The sequence below is a fragment of the Macrobrachium nipponense genome, chromosome 36 (assembly GCF_015104395.2).
Source record: "Macrobrachium nipponense isolate FS-2020 chromosome 36, ASM1510439v2, whole genome shotgun sequence".
In the NCBI taxonomy this organism is placed as follows: Eukaryota; Metazoa; Arthropoda; class Malacostraca; order Decapoda; family Palaemonidae; genus Macrobrachium; species Macrobrachium nipponense.
Window position 1 is genome coordinate 44,189,573 of NC_087220.1, and position 24,655 is coordinate 44,214,227.

Here is a 24,655-nt window from a genome sequence, read left to right on the forward strand (position 1 = left end):
GAGCGAGGGGCGATGAGTCCGCCTTCATTGAAACCGCGAGCGTCCTAAAGCATTAAAGTACGGTGATCAGTCATCAGGAACGAGTTCTTCAGACGATTTCGAGCCACTCTTGAACAAAAATAACGACGGCGCTGGCCTGGCGCTATCTTGCGTTCTTTTGTCCACGCTCAATCGACCACTGCAGGAAGGGCATTTAAAAGGACGCCTGGTGTGTTCTTCTTTTGGGTGTATGATGGAATTCTTTAGCCCATTCTCCTGTCGAAAACTAGGATAGGTCTGGTCCCAGTTGTCATCTCTGTTCCGCTGACCAGAGCCCGTCCCTTAGGGTACGAGTAAGATGCGTCTTGGCGAGCTATTTGACTATGCAAATCAGCCTTGCCTGGGACGTCAAATCTTATGAGCTTGAACGAATTATCCCGTTTCGTAGTAAAGCTAACGTCCACATAACGTATACAAATAACGCCGATGATAAGGGGGAGGGGGAAACCTTAGGCCGATGGGGACAAACATAAGACCTCCTTGGAGCGTCCACCAAAAATTGGCGAATCTCCTTGATAAAAGAAGACGGTGCTTTCAATCCTGCTTCTTCTCCTGGTTTTCGTACCAGGATCCCCAAGCTCTCCCTTTCAGTCTATAGATGGGAAGGAAGTTGCAAAACGAAGTTCTTCCTCTCGATAAGAGCGTTGAAATGTCTCGAAAGGCCGTCCTTGTGAGGGGTCCATGCCTTAAGGGACCATTTTAATTTAATCTCTTGACCAAGACGACAGCCGCCTGTGCGACAAATTTTTGCAGTCTTTGTCTACGCTTAATCGATATTAAGTTCAAGCCAGAAGGGACGCCAGATCGATGTGGGTTTCCCCGTAACCCTCCTTCGGCTTTCGACATGCCCCTCTCCCTATCCTGGGTGGAGTCCTGACAGAGGTTCCAGGCCTAGAGGCGTTATGGGGCGGGATCATGACGTTCCTCCTGACGATAGGAGATGGACGTTGAAGCGTACCTCTTTCTCGAAAAGCTTCTTAGGAGGGGGCGCGAAGAAACAAATGAGTAGAAAAGAAGAGTCCTTCCGAGAAGGCTCCAACCATTTGCGGGGGAGGGACGCCATCGGAGGGAACGAGGAAATCAATCTTTTCATGATTCGTGCACTGTGGCACGATGGTTTTGGCAGGCCTATGATCCTGCCGAATGGACGCCAGATCGGTTGGGGGGCGTTCCCGTAACCCCTCCTTCGGTTTTCAAACTTGGCCCCCATTCCCTTGGTCCTGGGAGTCCGCGACTGAGGTTTTAGACCATAGAGGCGTTATAGGACCGGCAGTCTGAACGCCCCCTCCCCACAACTACTAGGGGCAAAATCAACATCACTACAGTCACAAACACATGATTTGGAGCGGCGATCACTTTTTTTCTAAGCTTACTTTGATGTAAGTCCACAATCAATTAGAAAGGGACCATTACTTCTCACAACGAACCTTCCTCTATGGCCCGTAATCCATACCAACAGGGTTAGGCAAAATAAAGTCTACTGGTACTGTGGGAAGGAAGCCTCCTCCGTGATTCTAGTTCACGCTTCTAATTTTGCGTACCATAAGAATCATACGTCTCTTTCCGGAATCAGTCCAACATTACACTAATTACATTGATCTTCTCAACAAGGAAAAAATAGTATACTAAACGGAGTGTCCCTACCGAAGGTTTCGGTAGCCTCCCCTTAACCCGTTGGCAGTCAACGAAATCTGAAACTCTACGGCCTAAAGTAGATTCAGACATTCATATGCAATGATGAAAAAAATTTTAAATTAATTTGATGATAGTGTATGCTAAGCCACAAATCCAAGTCCAATCATTCAAAAAAACAAATAAGTGAGGATACTTAAGCGGCTAAATGAAGTTTCAAAATCCTAGGCGGAGGTAAGTGGAAACCAGGTGTTTTTCACTTACCGGCGAACAGAGAAAAAGACAAAATCTGAATAAAAGGAATAAATGGGAATTGATTCCTGATATCCGCCTCCCAGCGGCGGGAATGGGTACTAACCACCTGGGCCGCCGCCCTGCAGCTGTGCCGGGAGTTTTGAAATTTCTGTCGACGTCGGAGAATACAGCTATATATATTATCTGACAGGTGAAGTTTTCATTGAAAATTTCAAAATTTAAAATTCAAATTACTCCTTAGACATTCCTTACCTGTCTAAGGTAGCTGACTTCAGCATTCCTGCCTCTTAAGGACCATGGCTAAACCTTAGTAGCCTTCCAACTAAGGGACGTTGGACCTATTAGTTGATATTGAAGCTAAATACAAGGGATTCTGACAACTGGACTGGCCGGCCAAATTTCTTGTTGACAGGAAACCCTATCCCTGCCTCTTACCCACGGGCATTGTCATGCTAGGATTTAAGTCTTAGACCACCTGAACCACACACCCAAAAAGACGATAACACTAACCACACTCCAACAGCTTCACAGACTGAAGAAGGTGAAATAACCCTCTCAGACAAACCGTAAAAACAACACCACGTTCATTAAAATACCTAGCATGTTAGTAAGTTATGGGGTGAAAAATCCTTTGACCCAATAACATGCTACCCTGAGGATACATTATGGGAGCCAACGTTTGACAATTGTCAACAACGTTGTTTTGACGGTTTCTTAAGGTTAATGGACTTTGCAAAAACGACTAGAATTAGTCCTCCAAAACGTCGTTTCAATGATATCTTTGAGGGCCACATATTCTTTTTTAAAAGCCAAAGAAGTAGCCTACTTGCTTCTCACTTATCGTGCGCCCTTAACCTTAAGGTATGCCGAAATTTTCTTCTTGGGCATAATACATATGAGATTCTTTAAGCTTAGTTGACCCTAAAGGGAAAAATGGGCCAATAGCATTTTTGGTCATTGCTCTGGCTAGGATCCTTCCAACAGAGCACCACAGTGATTTGCTGAAGTTCCTCTAAATCTTACTGGTTTTCTCCAAATAATAGCGCAATGGCCTTCTTACTGGACAAAAAGAACTCTCTGCCTTGTTACCTGTCCCTACTAAATCTGAAGACCCATAATTTCAAAACGACCTTGGTCCAATGGATTGAGCTGGATTCTCGTTTCTTGGGCCAAGAACCCCTCCTGGAAAATGAGCAAACCGCGCTTTGGTCAGTTTTCCATCCAATATGTTTGCTTTAATTGCTTGCAGTTACTCACTCTACCCTTTTAGCTGTGGCCAGGGCCCAAACCAAAAAGATGGTCTTTTTCGAGGATTATCTCTCAACGAAGCTTATGATCCATCGGTTTCGAAGCTTACCTAGTTGCCTAAAAATTTCAGGACCACATCGAGATTCCAGGAAGGCGCTCTGTATTGGAGCTCCTTCCTTGTTCCAAAGGACCTTATGAGGTCTCCTCCAGTGATCTAGATTATTTGTAATATCTAGACCTCTTATGTCTAATAATGACTGAGGCCAACATACATCCCGATACCCTTTAAAATCGGTCTGAGTTTGACAATTTTATTTCCTTTCTTTAAGTGTTAAAGGAAGAGTCGGCAATTTGGGTCACAGAGGTGCTCGGTATGAAGAAATCTTCCGACTCTTGCAACCACTTGCCGAAAATATTTCCCTCCCACTTCGCCTGGTAACACCGCTTAATAGTATAGGCTGCTTCTAGCTCCGGCCACCACCGCTCTGGCCGAGCCTCTCTAGAAAAACCCCCCTCGCTCTGACAAGTCTTTCGATTAGTTCTGAACGCACAGTCAAGACCCAGAGCTAGGGGTGTTCTTGTTGGTACCTGTTTGAAAGTGCGGCTGTTTGAGTAGATCTACTCTTGCTGGAAAGTGTCCTTGGTTTACATCTATTGTCCATTCCAGTACCTCTGTGAAACCAATCTCGGGCCGGCCAGTAATGGAGCTATGAGAGTCCATTCTTGTCCCTTGACTCTCCCTGAATTTCTTCTTCAAAAACCTTTCCTAATTATCTTGAATCGGGGGAAAGGCGTAGACGTCTAGCCCCGTCCAATCTAGAAGAAAGGCGTCTACTGCGACTGCTTGACGGTCTGGGACTGGAGAGCAATAAGTCCGTCAATCTCTTGTCAGTTGCTGTCCTCAAAACAAGTCCCCCACCACTGGGTCGGACCCCATAATTTTCCAACAGACTCTGGCATAACTTTCTAAATGAAATGAGTCCCATTCTGTTGATAGAAGTTGACCTTCCCTGCTCAACAAGGTCCTCTCGTCACAATTCTTCTCCCGCCCTTGAATATGAATTGGTGGTGAAAGGGTTTACGTTTTCCCTTCTCTGCCCAAAGAAGGATCTCCTCCGCCAACTTGCAAACGAGAGAATTGAATGGTGTCCCTCCTTGTTTGCGGATGTACGCCAGAGCTTGGTTGGTATTGTCCGCGTTGTCTGGACACCTTCCTTGTTGCGAACATCAACCGCGGTTGAACGTCTTTGCCTCAAAGAGCCCCAAGAAAAATTCCGCCATCAGCTTTCCTTCCTGTTTATATGCCAAGCCGCTTCTCCTTGCTCCCACAACGACCTGAAACTTCTTATGATGTCCGAGAGGTCGCTCCCCAGCCATGCGTCGAGAGCTTCTGAGAACAATACATGGTCTGGGTTTCTTTTGGCTGGAGGACGCTCCCACTTCCGCTAACTTCCCCGGTGTTAGCCCCCTTAAACCCATCCGCAATTGCCTCTTTGATCTTGCGAGGAATTCGAAACAGGAAGGAATCTGGTTGCGATTTTCTTGGCCAGACTTGGTTCAAAAATATTTGTAGGGGTCTCATGTGAAGCCTTCCTAGAGAAACGAACCGTTCCAGGGACGAGAGGGTCCCCAGTAAGCTCATCCACTCTCGTGCTGAACATTGTTCTTTCTCTAGAAAGGCTTGCACTTTCCGGATGCACTGCTCTTGTCTGTTGGGAGACGGAAAAGCCCGAAAAGTCACTGAGGAGATCAGAATCCCCAAATAAACTAGCTCCTGACTGTTGGTTCATATTCGACTTTTCTAAGTTCACCATCAACCCTAACTCTTTCGTTAATGTTAACAACGTCATTTCTAAGTCCTCCAGACATTGCCTTTCTTGATTGGGCTCTTATGAGCCAATCGTCCAGGTATAGAGACACTCTTATTCCTAGAATGTGTACCACTTCGCCACGCTCGCCATCACTCTTGTAAAAACTTGTGGGGCTGTGCACAGTCCAAAGCAGAGGGCTTTGAACTGAAAGACCCTGTTCTGGATCACAAATCTCAGGTACTTCCTGGATTCCTGCATGAATTGGGATATGAAAAATATGCGTCTTGAAGGTCCAGGGTGACCATCCAGTCCCCTGGACGTACCGCTGCCAGTACTGAATCGGTCGTCTCCATCGTAAATTTTGTTTTCTCCACAAATAAATTGAGTTGACTTACGTCCAGTACTGGTCTCCATCCCCCTGAGGATTTCTAAAAACAGCCGGTTGTAAAATCCCGGAGATAAGTGATCCAGAACAGGTTCTATTGCTCCTTTCTTGAGCATAGAAAGAACTTGTTCTTGTAGTGCTTCTTGTTTCCCTGGATCGCTGTAGTGAGCTCCAAGCTCTCTTGGCGAATTCGCAAGAGGTGGTCTCTTCAGAAAAGGGATCTTGTAACCTTCTTTGGCTACCTTGACGACCCAAGGATCTGCTCCCTTTTCTTGCCAAATCTCCCAAAACTTCTGGAGTCTGGCACCTACTGATGTCTGAAGGACTTGTTGTTCATTGTTTAGTACTGGGTTTCGAACCCCTCTTGGACGGAGCTCTTCTTGCTCTGAAGCAGGACGAGAAAAGGACTTGCCTCGAAAGGGCTGACTAGTTTGTCTTGATTCCTTAGGCGTCTTCTTAACCACCTTGTTGGGTAAAAATTTCCTTACCGAGGAAGTTAACAGATCCTGCGTCGCCTTCTGAGTTAGGGAAAGCGAAATATCCTTGATAATATCCGCAGGAAACAATTGATCCGAAAGTGGGGAATAAACCAATTCGGATTTCTGGGCGTTAGAAACGCCCTTAGCAGCAAAAGAGCATAGGAGTGACCTTTTCTTTAAAACTCCTGCGGTGAAAAGAGATGCTAATTCATTCGCGCCATCCCTTAAGGCTTTGTCCATGCAGGACATAATACTGCTTGGGAGTTGAGAAGCCGTTGATTCATCATCTTCCACTGTTCGTCCCAGAGCCCCCAAGGACCAATCCAGAAAATTAAAAACCTCAAAGGTCCGGAAAATCCCATTCAAGAGATGATCTAATTCTGATGGAGACCACCACACTTTGGCCGAATTCAAGGCATGTCTGCGGGAACTGTCAACAATGTTGGAAAAATCCCCCTGGGAGGAGGCAGGAGGAACTCCCAGGCCGAGATTTTCCCCCGTCGCATACCAAATTCCGGACTTCGATGCCAATTTGGCAGGAGGGAAAGAGAAAAACACAGTCTTGCCCGCTTCCCTCTTTCCTTCAACCACGTATCAATTCTTTGAAGAGCCTTCTTAGCCGTAATCGAAAAATTCATCTTCAAAAAACGAGGACTTCTTCGGAGTTTTATTCTTGGAGAATTGAGAAAGGGGTGATGTCGGAGCTGCAGGCTGAAAATCCCCTTCAAAAAGTGAAAGAAGGCAATTCGTTAATTTCTTATAGTCTGAAGAAGGTGCTTCACCCTCTTTTTCTTCCTCAGATTCTAAGTATGTTATTGTTATAATACAATTAAGTTTGTTCATACTTACCTGGCAGATATATATATAGCTGTATTTTCTGAAGTCCGACAGAATTTAAAAATTCGCGGCAACACGCAGTGGGCGCGGCCAGGTGGTAGTACCCATTCCCGCCGCTGGGAGGGCGGATATCAGGAAACTATTCCCATTTTCTATTCATATTTTCTTATCAGTGCCACTGTCTTCCTGATGGGGAGGTGGGTGGGCACTTTAATTATATATATCTGCCAGGTAAGTATGAACAAACTTAATTGTATTATAACAATAACATTTTGTTCATGAAACTTACCTGACAGATATATATATAGCTGAATCCCACCTTCGGATGGTGGGAAGAGACAGAATAGGATTTTTGGGAAACTAAATTAAGTAGATGATATACATCTTGGTTCCTGACCTGTTAGCATAGCCGACTTCGTGATTACTGTCACCAAAGTCTGCTTCTGCGTTACTAGAGTTGCAGCGAGGTAGAGACCTGTAATGCTGGTGCGCTCTAGATGATCTGTCAACGGGGGCGTGACCACAATGTGACTAGACCATATGACCATACTTCTGAGGGCACCGAAGCTAAAACCACCACCTGACCTAACCTATCAAAGTTAGTTCCATAACTTCTAGGATAAAGAAAAGGAACGCGCCTCAAGCGACCAACCCTTCAAAGTTAAAAGCACACCTATCCCTTTTCTATAGGATAGGATTCGTGTTGCTTCTTGCACCCAATAATATATCTACGGATATGTATGGTCCTAGCGACTTACGGATCTGAAATGTCGTCTTCACATCCGTCGGGAGGGTGTGAAGCGAACACAGAGTTGCTTCGCTAAAGCGTGGCACTCAGGATGTTACTGAGTGTCATGCTCTGTTGAAATGCTTCCGAGGCCGCGCCCTCACCTCTTGAGCATTCATATTAAGAAAAAAATCTCAAATCTTTATGCAAACATAATGAATGAGACCTCTTAAAAGAACTCCTTGGCTATAATGCCAGGGTGTTCTTGGACATGAACCAGTCTGGTCTTTTTACGGAACACGCAGATTGTCGGGAGTGTGAAGCGAACCCAGAGTTGCTTCGCAAAAGCGTGGCACTCAGGATGTTACTGAGTGTCATGCTCTGTTTGAAATGCTTCCGAGGCCGCGCCCTCACCTCTTGAGCATTGATATTAAGAAAAAATCTCAAATCTTTATGCAAACATAATGAATGAGACCTCTTAAAAGAACTCCTTGGCTATCATGCCAGGGTGTTCTTGGACATGAACTAGTCTGGTCTTTTTACGGAACACCGCAGATTGTCTGTTGACCTGACTTTCTATAGTTTTATCAAGATAAAACTTGAGAGACCCTACAGGGCACAGGACTCTCTAATGCCCTTGCCCAATAATTTGTGCCATACCCTTGGTCTCCAAGCCTTCGGGTCAATGGTTAGACAGGTTTTCGTTCTTATCAAGAACGGAAGGCTTAGCGGACAGACCGCATTATGTCCTTTAAAGCCAAAAACCTCTGATGATGGCTAAAACCTCACTAACCCTCCTTGCCGTGGCTAGAGCGGTTAGAATATTAGCCTTTCTGGTCACGTGTATTAAGTTCGCAGAAAGGATAGGTTCGAAATGCTTTTGGCATCAGAAACTCAGACTACGTCTAAGTTCCATGCCGGAACCTTTGATCCAGAGAATTTCAAGATTTCCACAGACCTCAAAGATCGTGAAGCTTTGTTGTTTGACAGAACCGAATCTCTGAGCCTAGAGGCCGTCAACAACATATTTGCATATTCTACAACAGTTAGGACTTCTATTCTTATCTCATACTTCATACGGAAAGATAGAACCATAACGAAATTCACAGAGGTCGAGGTGGAGGAACAGTCATTTCCCTTCACTATCTCCAGAAACGGCCCCTCCGATTGAAAACTGAAAATAGGCAGCACTGCTTTGCCTTGGCCAAGAGACTGCCATTAATCTTGAAGCTCTTATCGCTTCTCGATAGTCTGAACGCCTTCAGAGTCAGAGCGGAGAGATATTAGATACTTCACTAAGTGACGATGTTAGATTACACAGATTCTCTCGGGAAGGGTCTTTGGACAATTCTCTGAATTACCTGACCTCTGTGAATCCAACCTCTTAGAGGCCAACATGTGGCGACTAAAGCTAATCCTCTAGGATCATGAATAAGGGAACAACTTAAGAGGAAGCTCCTTCGTCTTCAATATTACGAAAAACTTAACTAAAGGACGCCCTCAGTCTCTCCTCACTTTCGACATACTTCTAAGTGAGGATTATTCAGACGTCAGTAGTTGTTGCCTTCGATCGAGAAGACCCGCACGGACGTGCACTAGTTTAACGAACCTCTTGAGGATCGTTACGTTCCGTGCCCAAGCCCATAACCAATTCTCTCTTCTCGAGCTATGAGAGAGCTGAGAAATTATCCGAGATGATTTGGGCCACTCGATCCAAACTCACCCTTCGAGGAACTGGAGAGCCGACCAATTTGGCTTCCAATTCTTTCAGACAATGTGCCAGAACATCTGTTCTCTGTTCGGATGTCTGGCACCCTCTCGCTATCACCCGAGGTGATCCTCAAGCCGTTGAGAGAAAATTAGAATTACAAGATCTTTGATGTTATTCCAATTTCTTCGTGAGGAAAATTTGTAGAGGTCTGAATTGCTGTTTATTCAGGGAAAACAAGCTTCTCCAGCGAGGAAATGGTCCCCATCAAACTCATCCATTCCCTCACTCAGCCTGCTTCCTTCCCTAAATAAGGCTGCGCTTTGCATAAGCATGAGAGCATTATTATAGTGCTATGCCGCGGTAGATTCGTACAGAAAGTTACCGTGCGGTAAACCCGCACCTAACAAGTATAAGAGATATCTTGTTGAAATTTCTAAGTAAACGGCAGGTATGATCATTCAAGATTACTAGAAATTTCCTCAACCCGAGGCTAAAATCCATGATTGTAGGGCAGAGAGACGGTTTATTCAGCCATTCCCGGAAGGGAGAGAGACGTAAACCAAACCGCGCATGACACCGAGCTAGCCGGTACTGCGTAGATCACAGTAACAGCAGCCTTGATCATCGTCTCGCACTATGTGCCTGAGTTGCCAGCTACTCCTTTTACGAAGGGTATAGGTATGAATTTATCGAGCCAAAGGAAACTCTCAAGCAGGCATATTTAAACGAAACAAAATTCGCTAAATACAGAAGCTGAGTTGATGTTGCAGTTCAATTAGAATACTTCTCGGTCTAAGTCGCAATCCGTAGAATAACTAGGATATGCGCCTACCCCTCGGACAATTCAACTGCTTAGTAGAATCATGTCGCGAGGTTAATATACGTAGTATATTTATAGTATTCTGAACAACGATCTCCATCCTAAATTCTTTCCTTCAAGAAAATAAATAAGGATTGGAGATCGACCACCTTCTTCGATCTCTATCAAAAAGAGTGAAGGAGAAGTCTTCCTCGAAGGAAAGCTTCAATGGTGAACAGAATACTATCTGCCTGAGTTGCCAGCTACTCCCTTTACGAAGGAATAGGTATGATATTATCGAGCAAAAGGAAACTCTCAAGCAGGCCTATTTAAACGAAACAGAATTCGCTAAATACAGAAGCTGAGTTGGTGTTGTCTTAACAATACCTGAAGAGTTGTTCTTACTCCGAAAACTCTTGGAAGGTTGAAGGGAGTGTCAAATAAATACATTAGAACAACAGTTCTTTCGGCTTCTATCCGCAGAGGTAAATACGATATGCGTATATGACTCGACCCATGCGTTAGCAAAATGACGCAAACAGATAAACTACGTAAGTATTGTAGTAATTTGAACATCGAATTCTCTACTACATCTTTCCTGGACGAGGAAGAGAGAAAGAAAGGAAAACGACTGTCCACGTTCTAATGAACGAGACTTTTTAAAGAACTCCCTTGACTCTTTGCCAAGACTCTTTTCCAAGAAAAGGGAGTAACATTCGAATAGAGATCATCAAGAGAGAACCGTGGATCGAAAAAGACCGTTCAATGTTCTTATGATATTGGACAAAAGACTTCCTGGATAGTCTACAAGTCTTTCTCTTAACCCCGGATGAGCCTCTGAAAATGAATGAGAGCTCTTCCGAAATTTGTTAATGAGTTTATCCGCTTAAACGATAAAAACGTTAAAATCTATGTCAATGAGAACTACCCCATTTATGAGGGGTCCCCCACTTAAATGACAATGGGGAAAACGTCCCTGACTTGACAAAACTATTAGCACTTTGCTAATAGGGGAAAACCCTTTAACATGACCGAAAGTCACCCAGGAATCCGAGTATATAATCTTCCCGATTCTCAAAGAAATCGATGAAGAGGAGAGGGATCGAAGAAAAAATTCGGGTATGTCTCTCCGCTAACTCCGAATCCTTTTAAAAATTTCTGTAAAGAAATGTCCTCAACAGCAAATAAGACGCCTTCAACAAGTCTTTTCTCTCGCAAAGCATCCTGCCGAGCTTCCACCGAAGCGTCCTGGCGAATGTCCACAAAAGCGTCCCTGCTGAGCGTCCTCAAAAAGCGTCCTGCTGAGCGTCCTGCCGAGGCCGTCCTCAAAAGCGTCCCTGGAAAGCGTCCGCTGAGCGTCCTCAAAAAACGTCCTGCTTAGCTACGAGCGTGTCTGAGCAGAGAACACCAAGTCTTCTGAACGACGTTTCAGAGAGGAACTCGTTGAGCGCCTTGACGCATGCAAGGCCCGCCAAGAGGCGTCCTGGCGAGCGACCTTGCCAACATCTCAATGTTATGACGAACCGCGTTTTGCGTATGACATTGAATATTTTTAAGGGACGTCCTCATGCGAGTCTCCATGGAGAGCCGCACGATGTCCTGAAGAGTGTGAACACTAAAGGAAGACGTATGGCTTTCGTCTTCCGCAAGGTGCTTGCCGAGCGTCCTGGAGAATGTCTCTACTTATAGGACGTCGAGAGCACCTCCAAAACAGCTTCCTTCCCGGGTCTAAATTGCCCTTCCTATGCCGACCAGAGACATAAGTTGTTTGACTGTGCAAAGCAGCTTGCCGGCCGTCAAACTTATCAGCTTGCTTTTTCGAAGTAAAGCGAACACGTTACATAACGTATACGGAGCGCCATGAGGAGAGGAGACGAATATGTCCTTGATTACCAAATTCTTTTGGAATGCTAGCGAGGTTGAAACAGCTCTAACTTCATGAGCGTTCACTCGCAGGAGGCTCAAATCACTCTTCTGGCAAGATGAATGAACCTCCTTAATAATGTATAAGTGATATATACATGAGTTATATCAGATTCGTTCACTCGCAGGAGGCTCAAATCACTCTTCTGGCAAGATGAATGAGCCTCTTTAATAATGTATAAATGATGTATACATGAGCGGTTTCACTCGCAGGAGGTCAAATCACCTTCTGGGCAAGAATGAATGAGCCTCTTAATAATGGTATAAATGATTATCATGAGCTTCACTCGCAGGAGGGCCTCAATCACTCTTCCTGGCAAGATGATGAGCCTCCTTAATAATGTATAAATGATATATACATGAGCGTTCACTCGCAGGAGGCTCAAATCACTCTTCTGGCAAGATGAATGAGCCTCCTTAAATGTCCTTAGAAAAAGAGCCAGTGCATTCTTCTAAAAGGGAAAATGTGGTCTCTTTACTCTTTCATCCTCTCGTGACGAGAGAGAGGACGTGAAGCGTCCTCTTCTCTCAAGCTTCTTTAGGGGGCGCGAGTCCTTCCGAGAACTCCAACCCCTGTGTGGGGAGGACGCCTCGGAGGACGAGAAGCAATCCTTCAAGATTCGTGCACATGCACGATCTTTAGCAGCCTGGGAAGCGTCAACAGGTTCTGCCGAAGGGACGCCAGATCGGTGGGGAGCCCCCGTACCCTCTTGCGGCTTTCGACATGCCCTCTCCCTGAGTCATGGGAGTCCGACAGAGGTCCAGGCTTAGAGGCATTATGGGGCCGATCTGACGCCCCCTCCACAACACAAGGGGCACTACACTTCACAACACTGATTGGAGAGCGAGCACTTTAGTCTAAGATACTTGATGTAATCCTCTAGCAGACACTTCTTCTAGGCCGTAAGCCATAACACAGGGTTAGGCAAAATAAAATCTACAGGAGGTTAGAAGGTTCATTATTTCTAACTTCTGTTTACTGTGGAGGAAAACTCCGGATTCTAACACGCTCTAAAATGCGTAAATGAATCCTCCTTCTTCCGTAATCAGTCACACATTACACTAATTACCTTATGCAAAGAAAACATGTAAACGTCATATATACTAAGCGAGTGTCTACCGAAAGTTCCGGTAGCCTCACCTTACCGTGCAGACAACAAAGTCTGAAACTAGGCTAACTAGCTTCAGACATCAAATGCAATGACAAAATCTACGATAGCGTATGCCTAGCCACAAATCCAAGTTAATAATCGAAAGAATAATTAGGATACTTAAGTGGCTAATGAAGTTTTTCAAAATCCTAGGCGGGAGGTCTGTAAACAGTTGTTTACCGACCGGCGACAGAAAAAAATATGAATAGAAAATGGGAATAGTTCCTGATATCCGCGCGGCTCCCAGCGGCGGGAATGGGTACTACCACCTGGCCGCCCACTGCGTGTGCCGCGAATTTTTAAATTCTGTCGGACTTCAGAAAATACAGCTATATATATATCTGTCAGGTAAGTTTCATGAACAAACTTCTATTTCCTCTTCTGCCGAAGACACATCCTGTAAACCAAGGTCTTGCTGCAGAAAATCTTCTCCAACCTCGCGGGAAGAAACCGGCTCCTGCCGCCTGCGTCCTGCGTCCTTCTGAGCTCCGAGGTTGCGTCCTGCGTCCTGTTCCGGAAGCTTGCGTCCTGCGTCCTGCTCCGGAAACTTGCGTCCTGCGTCCTGCTCCGGAAACTTGCGTCCTGCTTCCTGTTCTCGTAACTTGCGTCCTGCTCCCGTAACTTGCGTACTACACGAGACTCCGAAGCGTGATGAGAAGGAGGCAAACCATCATGCGTCCTTTTAGATGACTTGACGGGGAGAGATGCGTCCTTACGCCTCGTAGGAGGATGTTCCGATGTTCCCCACGATTTAACTAAATCGGCTAACCTTCCTTGCATCTCTTCAAGGAAGTTCCTAGTCTCTGCTTCCTGGCGGGAAGTCTGAGCAAGCGGAGAACGACGACGAGACGGATCATCAAAGCGAGAAACTCGATCTTGAGTTCTACGATAAGGAGAAGATATCGGAGAGACTGCTCCGTATTCAGAAGGAGGGCTCCTATCCAGAGAACCCTCGTATACATGAGGTCTTGCGTCTTGTCTTGACTTAAAGGATCTCCTCCTTTTAATCGGAACCACCTCTTCCTCATCACTAGAAGAGAAAATCTCGGGACTACTCCACCGTTCTTGAGGGTAACGCTCATCTTGAGAAGACGTAGGTCTATGCGTCCTCTTCAGAGGACGCGAAACTTCCGCATAACGTCCATACCTGCCTGACGCAGCACTATCTGTAGAGGAAAAACACTTCCCAGTGTCGCCTTTTCTATGACGCACTGCTGCAGCCTGGGACGCAACAGGACTGCCTGAAGGGACGACTGATCGTAAGGGAACCCCTCTCGCCTCCCTTCGACTGTCGACATGCCTTCTCCCTTGGGTCTGGGAGCTTGGCAGAGGCCTAGGTCTAGGAGCACGAGTGAGACGATCAGCCGCCCCCTCCACTACACTGACACTTTCAAACGTACCCACTTTGTCTGTAAGACGCTGAATCTGATCGCCCATTGACGCAAGGGCGGCAAACACTTTCACATAATTAGTATCCTCAGAAACAGCAGCGGGCGCAGGAGAGACCTGAGGAGAAGGATTAACAACTTCTACTTGGGAAGAAGGGGGAGAAATAACAGAAGTATTCAAGGCCTTACTAGAAGATCCTGACCTCTCACTCCGAGACACCGATCTTCTTACTCTATCCTTTTCTAGTCTCTCAACATATTTTGTGAAAGTCTTCCACTCCTTCTCATTTAAACTTTCACACTCATTACATCTATTATCCCAAGTACACAAAACCTCTCTACACTTCTTACATACTGTGTGAGGGTCTACCGAAGCTTTCGGCAGTCTCACCTTGCACCCTTCTTTCATACACACTCGAAATACTATACCAGAATCAGACATTATAATAACTTCCAATCGCGATTGCCAATCCAACTTTCCAATACGATACCCAATAAACCATCCAAGTACAGCGAAAGTCAGCTAACGAGTTTCGAATTCTAGCAGGGAACCAACAACGATGTTGCCGGTTCGGTGGCAGAAAAAAATCTGACGAAAATGGGAATGATTCCGAGCACCAGCGCCACGGGAGCGGGGTGGCGATCACCTGAACTACCAGTGATCTAGCGGTTGCCGCGAGTTTTGAAAATTCTGCCAGTGCGAACAGAGAATATAGCTATATATATACCTGCCAGGTAAGTGTCATACATGAAATCTGCTATTTCTGTTAGATGTCTCAGTAGTTGAGACTATTGCTTCTGCACCAAGTTCGGAAAATCAACAACTTGTGCTGGTAGACGTCTGCAGAAGATTGATGTTGGCATCTCGCCATAGTCTGCAACTGCCTTCAAAAATCTTTTAGCTCTGAACAACTTCTTGACAGCCTAGAGGCAGTCAGAGCTAGATTTGACAGACCGTGATGATACCGCTTGAGGTGTGGCTGTCCAAGAAGACTGGCTCTTTGAGGGAGCAGTCTCAGAAAATTGCTGAGGAGTTCTAGAAGCTCTGGGAACCACTCTTTTTAGTGGTCAGAAGGGAGCTACCAGTATCACTGATGCATACTGGTGGGACTTGAATTTGTTCAGGACATATCTCACCATCCCAAATGGAGTCGTACAGATGTTTGTTTGACCAATCCTGTAGCATGGCATCCGTTGCATGCTACGGGATCTGGCACTGGGGAGCAGAACAGATGAAGATGGCAATTTTTGGAAGTTGAGAAAAAACCTAATATGGGAGTCCCCCATAACTTCCAAAGTGGGAGTCTCCCATAACTTCCAAAGTTTTTGACATACAAACTGATTCAACATCCACTCCATCGGAATCACTTGGTCTCTTCTGCTCAACTGATCTGCTTGGACATTCATTTGTCCCTGAACAAACCTTGTTACAATGGAAATTTGATTCTGCTTTGCCCAAACCTGTAGGTCTCTTGCTATTGTGCAAAGAGAAGGGATGAGATCCCCCTTACCTGGCAATTTACGAAAGAGCTGTTGTGTTGTCGGAGTACACAGCAACAGTTTTCCCCACTACTTCTGGGGCAAAATCCTGCAGCCCTAGATGAACTGCTCTCAGCTCTTTGATATTTATGTGGTCTCTCCACTGTTCTCCCAACCACTTTCCCGGTACTTTCTTGTTCTCCAAAAGAGCTCCCCATCCCATGTCCAACACATCTGAGAAGCTGAGGTCTGGGCTCCGCACTAACAGCAACTTCCCTTCTAACAACCTGTCTCCTGACTTCTACCAAAGCAGATGTTTGATCGCCAGAGAAATAGGCATGATGAAAGAATCTGGATATTTCTTCTTGTCCCAGCTGGCCTGGAGGTAGAATTGCAGAACTCTCATGTGAAGTCTTCTGAGCAAAACAAACTGCTGTATGGAAGCTAGCAATCCGAGCAAACTCATCCATTTGTTTGCTGTGCATGAGCGAAGAGACAGGAATTCATCTATTATCTTGAGGCAAGATTCCATTCTTTTGGGGGATGGAAAAGCCAGAAAAACTCGAGAGTTCAGCATCATCCCCAAACGTACTGTCGTCTGTGACGGGACCAGCTGGGCTAAATGAAGTCTTGTGAAGGTCCTTCGTACACTGGTCCTTCGAAGTAGCCAATCATCCAAATACAGGGCTATGTTGAGCCCCATCAGATGAAGCCAACCTGCTAGAGGAACTAGAACATGTGAAGACTTGGGTGGCAGTTGATAGTCGTAGGCACAAAGCTTGGAGCTGGATGACTCGGTCCTGGAACACAAACATTAGACATTTTCTTGATGAAGGGTGAATGGGGACGTGGAAGTATGCATACTGCATATCTATTGAAACCATCCAGTCCACCTGGCGAATGGCTGCCAGAATGGAATAGTTGGTTTCCATTTTGAATTTAGTTTTCTGAATAAAGAAATTCAGAGCACTCACGTCCAGGACCGGTCTCCATCTTCCCGATGCCTTTGGGACTACAAACAGGCGATTGTAAAACCACTCCAATGACTTGTCTTCTATCTCCACTGCGTTCTTGAAATAAGTGCCTAAACTTTCTCCAAGATGGCCAAAAACTTTTCAGAGTTTTTGGAATATGCAGTCAATGTGATGGGACTCTTGACTAAATGTGGTTTTTCCCTGAAGGGGATAGAATAGCCCTTTTAATGGAGCTGGCTGGTACCCCTATATATGGGGGTATAGGGCAAAAAATGCAAAGTCATGATAAAATTCAAGGACCATCATATGGCAATGGAGAATGTGTGCACTGGAACCTTGACATACGATTTCCCTAATATATGAATGTTTTGAGATGCAACAGAAAATTTGCCAAAATATATGCTTTGATATACAACGAAATATTTGAGATACGATTTTGCGATGAGTGATAGTTGTATAGGCGACCGATAGATGGCGTTCGGTCTATTTGTTTGTTGGTGCTGCATCGTTAACACGTCATTGTGTAGTTCATTGTATTTGTGCCTATTTTTCGTGTTATTTTGTCTATTTTATTAATAACCATAGGTCCCAAAGCTGACTGGGATACGACAGTCCTGGTCTGCAGACGAAGAAGAATTCACTCTTCTCCTCTTAGCCCGAGGATCAGTCACGAAATCACGAATCCTTCAACGCCTGACTGGCGCTCGCCGTGACGCTAACGATGACGCCGAACTAGAGGAAGAAGACGAAGAAGAAGACGAATCACGCCTTTTCTTTTTGTCTTTCTTAGCCATTCTCTTCTCAATGTCCTGTAATTTCTTCATTACAGTTTGTACTGCCGAGTCAGAAAGTGTATTTGAGTCCGGGTGCAGCAAAATAGGCCGAGAAGCAGTCTGTGACATCATCGCGCCTGCCATATCGGTGTGTGACATATGTTGTGATGTCACCAATCTTGCAGGGAGAGACTGTGCGGCTTCTGCTGGCAACCACACGTTTGCTGCCAAACTACCCCCCACATTCTGCATCGCTGTCAACATAGAATTTGATGGCGTAGCCGCAGCATTATTTCCCATAAATTGCAAGCCAGGGGGATGAGGAACATTCAGCGCTGCCGGACCCTGCTGGAACCGTGACGCCATATAATGTGCAAGCAAACCCTCCAAGGTTGGTACGCCTGGTAGGCCTAGCGCTGACCACGTACCTTCCATCCTATGCGCTTCGGGAGCCGGCGTCTGGAACAAAGATGGCGATGCTCCCCCTCTACCTGCTGGGAACAAAGGAGTGTGCATATTATGCATAAAGTTGCCCAAAACCCCTCCTGACGTTTCCGATAACGAATCGCTAGGAGAAACCGAAGGGTTATGGGACAAATCAAAAGGTGGCGGCGAAACATATGGAGCAGTCTGGTTTATTGCCGATACAAAAGAAGCCGGTAAGGTTTGGTCATCCAAAGATGGCGTCACCACCTTCCTTTTGTACTGGCCTTTCTCATAGAACTTTTTCCACTGTTCCACCGACCAACCCCGACAAACAGAACATGGATTAGTAACCGTACATACGTTTTCCCTGCACCTACTACACGTTGGATGAGGATCCGTCGACACCGAAATTAGGAATCTAGAACATGGAAAGCCACTGACTCCGGGGCATTTCCTTTATCTCCTCTTCGAAACGGCAGAAGATTGCGATGGTGAGGCGAAAATTTCCATCATACCACTGATACGCTCTTATCGATCACACTCACACTGAGCACACTCGGAGAAAGAAAAAGTAATAAGAAAATTGAAAAATGAAATGGATAAAAAATGGGCAAACTGAAAACCGGCTTTAAATCAGATAGACAATAAACACGTCTTATCTTAAAGGCGGTAGGAAAATAACTGGTGGGTCACAGGACGCCGAGGGCATTCTGGGTATACATGCCCCGTGACCTGGTATAGATGCCAATAATCCCTGGATCTCACAAGTGTAATTTTAATTCTACCGGTTTCCAGCTTGGCGCTAGTAATCCTAATGTTAAGACCGAAGGTTTGTTCCGTATATGAACAACTTATCATTCACTGCAGAATACAATTAGGACCATCACACAAAATCAGTTTTACAGTTAGTACTGCAACATATTCTGTTCACAAAGGCACTGGGTGATGAAATGGAGTTATCAAATAACTGTGCACTAAACTGGTATCCTTAATCCCCAGACAAGATAATGCTATCATATAACTATCTTTTTAGTATTGAAGGTCTTCATAATTTTCGGGTGTTTTTTTTGTTACAGCTTCAACAGTAAATTACATTTAGTTGGTATTATTCATTATCTTTACAGCAGGTATGAATTGTAGTCAATTGTGTTATAAATAAAAAAATATTAATTATCAAGAAATGAATTAATCTAACGACAGATATTGACTCTAATCTCACATTAAAGGTTATTTGGAACCTCAGATATATACTGTATAGCAAGGACTTCCCTGCCGTTTAAATTTTAGTGTTAATTACTTAATATGAGAAGTAAAAGTAGGGAAAGGAAAATCCACCAGAGACTGACAGAACAGTTATAATGCAGGTTAAAAGTAAAACATACTGGAACTGCATAAAAAATGTTTTAGTATATATGAAATGCCATCTCTCTGCAAACAGAATTCAGTCACATTGAGTATTCATCAAATATCAATGGGTCAGAGAAGTTAAATTTCTATGGCGAATCTAGCCGGTTACAAAGGTTCATTATTTTGCAATGCCACCCACTTGAAAGGATCATGGTTTTCAGCCATGCTAAAAAATCACCCCTAGCAATGGTATTTGATTCAGTATGGTGTTTCTAGTTTTGGCTTTTATCTGTTATTACTGTATACAGTAAATAACACCACAAAGTAATATTCTTCACTTATAAGGATTACCCAAAAGTTAATGATTGAAATATTGGCTGAAAACTGAAGCAAATTAATTGTAAGAAATTGGGGTCTGGGGAATATGGCAAAGAATCTTCAATATACTCCTCTTTTCTATGAGTGCAAAGCAGACTACAAATGATAACCTCTACATGGTGCTTTGTCAATCAAAACATTATCATCACATTGTGTAATTTGTTCACAACACACTATGAGTACCTATTATCACTGTAAAGCATTTAAATAGTAGTAAAGTGATGGCGTATATACTTCTCACCTTATGAATAAAGAACACAATTGTGCTTCACTTGCAAAAGATTTCCTTGATGAAGCCTACACAGCAATATCTAAGGAAATTTTCTTGTTTAATTTGGTCATGAAAATAATCTGATACATTTCAAATGTAGTCTAATAATAATAGTAATAAAAAAGGAGGGGGCAGCTCTGATGGAAATTTTAACAATGGACTGTGTTGCCCTTGTGTACCAAAATCAGCCGACAAACTATTAACACTATAATGCACAGTAAATATAATTTTTAAATGTCAGAACTGGCTTTAAAAGACCTAAATTGTGTAACACAATCATTGGGACCAAATGTATGTAAGTACAGCTTACGTACAAATCTTCTAGCCTTTCTCTTTTGTAAACAAATTTCTAAAACAGCAACATAATACAAAATTCAAATTATAACATATCATTCTACTCACCCCAATGAGTTCCTTCTTGTTAAGTTTTTGGTTAACTTCAGGCTTATTCTGAATGTTCTTTGCCCGATGAGCGTAATCTAAAGTCGACAATGTCTCTTCAAGGTTAATGACAGCAGGTGATATAGTAGCAATGATAGATGTCTTTGTACGTCCACCTAATGCATCCTGGAGCAGCCTAGTCAATTTTGACTCCCTAGAAGAGAAATCTTACTTAAAATCTTCCAATAATTTCCAATCTATTTTCACTACTTAAGTCTCAAATCGCAGTCTCCATTCATTCATGATTTTCTTGACTATTTTACACACCACTGCGTACTATACAACTCTTGGATAGCGTGCTCCTTGATAAACATATCTAATCTTTTATTTTTCTATTACTTCCTCTCTGGTTCCTCGGACAAGTGGTTTATCTGCTTGCCTATCGATTTGGTAGTCCCCAGTTTGACTCCCTGCTCTGCCAACGTAGAATCAGTGTTTCTGGTGTTTAGAAGCCCAGTGGTCTGGTTAAACTAAGGTATATTTAGCTTTAACTTCCTATCTAACACAATTGTCTACACTATTTTTTGCTTGGACCAGCCATATGAGAGCTGAGTTAGCTTACTGTCACGTTTAACCACCTTATAATATCAGTTTATCTGAAAAGTACACTTAGAAATAATCTAGTTTAGTCTACTTAATATAACCTAATGTTCAAAGTTCCAAGTATAGGTACAGTACTTACATTACTCATGGAGAGGCTAAACAGGAGAAGAAATTATTTGTATAAATTCCAAAAACACTAATGCATTTGAATTGTATTTAATATAGCAACATGCAGCAAGAACATAAATACCTAACATAATTTAACTGCACATATAAATTTTCCCATAGTCAATATTTAAGTTCTAAATTGTCCATTTACATATTTTTTTTTTTAATTCCACTTAAGTTTTAATTTTCTATCATAGACCCTTTAAAGAAAATTTCTTTACCAGATATCTCATATGGCACAAACATGCAACTGGCATAATTAGAAAATTGAATAGATTTCAGTATCTAAGTCAGGGGTGTCAAACTCATAGCCCGAGGGATGGTCTTAAGTGGCCCACAAGGTGCCAAGAGATTTTTCAACTCAAGCTACTATAACTGTTAGAACTGAGGAAAATTTAACTAAAGTTACTAAACTGTTAAAACAAGACATGTTATACCTCTCATTCATATGACAATAATTTATTAATTTATTTCATATAATTGCTAGCAATAAGGCTCTTTTATTGCAAATCTTAAGAAATGAGTCATAAGGAATAAGAATTACCAAATCTTCGATGGCCCTCGAGACCATAACCAAGTGCATAATTGGCCCTCGAAAGGATTTGAGTTTGACACCCCTGATCTAAGTCAATAATAGGCAGTGGAATACTAAAATAAAATGTAACTAAAACTTTGAAACCTCATCAGACTAAAAACTGCATTAAAACAAACCCAACCTATAAGGTATATGAGGGGCTTTTTCCACTAATGCAGTGATGACTCTTCCAAGTGTCAAAAGGGACATGTTAATGTTGCCTGCCTCACGGGCCCGTTTGTCCACAGCACCAGATCGTCCAATATTTTCAGAACCAGCAAGATCTACAAGATGAAGCTTACCAGTCTGTTGAAATAAAAAAAAAAGATAAATGGAAAAAGCACATTTTCATCACACACCTAATGAGAGAGAGAGAGAGAGAGAGAGAGAGAGAGAGAGAGAGATATTAACTTTAATATTAGTACCACCCAAGAGATTGCCCTAAAGCCCTTTCATATGTGGATTCAGACATTGTCTACTGCATTACATAGTTATTGAAAGCACTGTCAAATCTGATTTTAAATTGGATAAAATTGCCAGATCAGGTTAAAATAGCACACTTATTAAAGTATTTAAAATAACATGTAATAATCACACTTTGGCTCATACAACAGGGTATTAAGAATTTGTCTACATCAGGTGTTCAATTTGTCTACACAATGTGTATAGGTTGGTTAAAAAAAATGGTTTAATAGAAAATAGGGGACAATACCATTGAACAGAGGGCCAAAGTGTGAAAGATAAAACGAGCAATCTCGGCAATCTCTCTACTATTCATATGATAATAGTAAGAGAGAATGGTAAGAAAGCACATAACACTGGATTATAATAAAAAGAATATGAAAGCATTGAAAGCATGTAACACTGACTACACGTATAAGACTGATACCATGCCCTCTTTGATTTTGTACATGCACGATATTTTACATGTTCAATGTTTTGTAGCATTCATACTTACAAAGAATCCTTTTTGTTTCATCACTTTCAGTTAGTACAATATAGAGTATCAAACAAGTATTCTACTCTTCTTGTAAAATTACATGGCACTCAAGTCATTCTAGAATCTGCACTTAGTAGGAGTAGTAAACCATATCAGAGAGCAATAGCCTTTAACTGGTCTAATCAACATCACCCATAGAACAAGCATATTCATATAACTTTGCAAGAACGTTCTTAGTACTGCCTGGACTATCTGATTGTTCATTATGATTTATATACAAATTGGCCATGATATATCGTCAGCAATGACAACCGAGGCATCTGACTTACAGCCTTATTATAAATGCTGTTTTGAGTACTATTTGGGTTAATTTTTTTTTTATTTCTTACAGTACACACACTAACATTTTTCTCAACTGAGGATCGAAATGTTCCTCTGCACCAGGGATAAACTACACTATCTAGATCATGTTGGTCATATATGCCTATGCATAAACTACATTTTAAAAATGTTCAGTTTTCTCATATCTAATACTGCTGAAACTGAATCATCATGAATTTGAAATGTGTAGCTGGAAGACACTGTAGAAATGTGTAGGGCTGACCTCATTTAAAAGTACGTATATGGGGTTATAATCAAAATTAAAATGGTAACTATTCAGGGTAAAAAAGACTAGTATTGGAACAAAATTTGCTTGCTTTCAGCAGCAGCAGCAGAAAAAAAAAAAAAAAAAAAAATACAAATATACTATAGTCTGCACTTGAATTTCTAGGCAGCACAGCAAAAAATTATTACAACATAGGTGATAAATACAGAAGTTTGCTACACTGCAGTCTGTTAAGTTGGGGTGTTACTCAATTAGTTCGATGAAAGCTAGACTATAAATGAGTGCTAACGCAGAGAAAGCATGAAAGATTCACTTATATTATAATTTGAGTTTAAATTTACTAGCTTTAGCAAATAATTTTGCATACAGACAGCCTGGGTTCCATTCCCAGCTTCACGCTGTAACCCAAAAAACATTGTAAACCTGAGCATCATAATAATAATGGGAATAAATGGTGCCTATGGCACTGTGAAGTTGGAATGCAGTAACCCGGAGATTGCCTGTCCAGGTTAAAATTTTGAATGAAGAGTTGAATTTAATCTATAAAGAAACAAGGAAATGAGTAGGTCCCTACAAACCAAACTGTCCCAATAGGATGGTGGCCAAAAGGCTGAATAACTTTCTTCTGAATAATTTGAGAGGTAACTCACCCAAAACAAAATTTAAATTCCCCGTACTTAAACATGATTAGGTATTATGAAGACAATAACAATCACAATTTCAGTAATATACTGTACCTTCAACAGTTCGTCACCATCAACTGTATTTTCTTTGATGTGTAGCGTTACAGTGAAGACTGTGTGTGATCGACTGGAATGTGCATTCATGAGTGTGGCTGCTGTTTGACGTTTATTACTGCCCTTCTCAAGAACTTCATAAACATTAGCTTTAGAACGTACTAAGACTTCCTCCAAGCCCTGAATGATGCAGGAACCTTTACGGGTTGCATCTTCATACATTCTGCAAATATAGTAGAAGTTAATGTATCCTTTATCCTATTATCAAATACATACATTAGCCAGAAAACAGTCTATCATACATGGCTTGCCTTCAAATTTCTTAAAACATTTCATGAAAAAAATGAGTGGCTTGCATGTTTAAATGAACCTTGCAGCTTGTTATTCCAACACGGAAAAATATACTTGTCTACATACGCAGCTACTCTTGATTGATTGATTGATTGTGTCTATTAAAACTGGCATCACAACATCTAGGTTATTGACACCATAATAAATTTAAAAAGAAAACAAAAAATTTTTTTAAATAAATTTCATATGAAAATATCTAAAAACATATACGTACATATTTATTTATTCAAATATATAAATTCTTACATAAGACTTTTTATG

At 42.7% G+C, this 24,655-nt stretch overlaps 1 protein-coding gene across 1 annotated transcript in view; it reads right to left on the bottom strand.

Annotated features, from left to right (window-relative positions):
- The window catches only part of LOC135203591 (kinesin-like protein KIF11), a 152,368-nt gene that overhangs the window by 89,395 nt on the left and 38,318 nt on the right, over nucleotides 1-24,655 (bottom strand). Inside the window, exons 5-7 of the mRNA XM_064233376.1 lie at nucleotides 24,044-24,266; nucleotides 21,902-22,065; nucleotides 20,436-20,628 (exon numbers count right to left, since the gene is read on the bottom strand). Of these exons, the coding sequence (XP_064089446.1) occupies nucleotides 20,436-20,628; nucleotides 21,902-22,065; nucleotides 24,044-24,266 (580 nt within the window). The remainder of the gene's footprint in view (nucleotides 1-20,435; nucleotides 20,629-21,901; nucleotides 22,066-24,043; nucleotides 24,267-24,655) is intronic.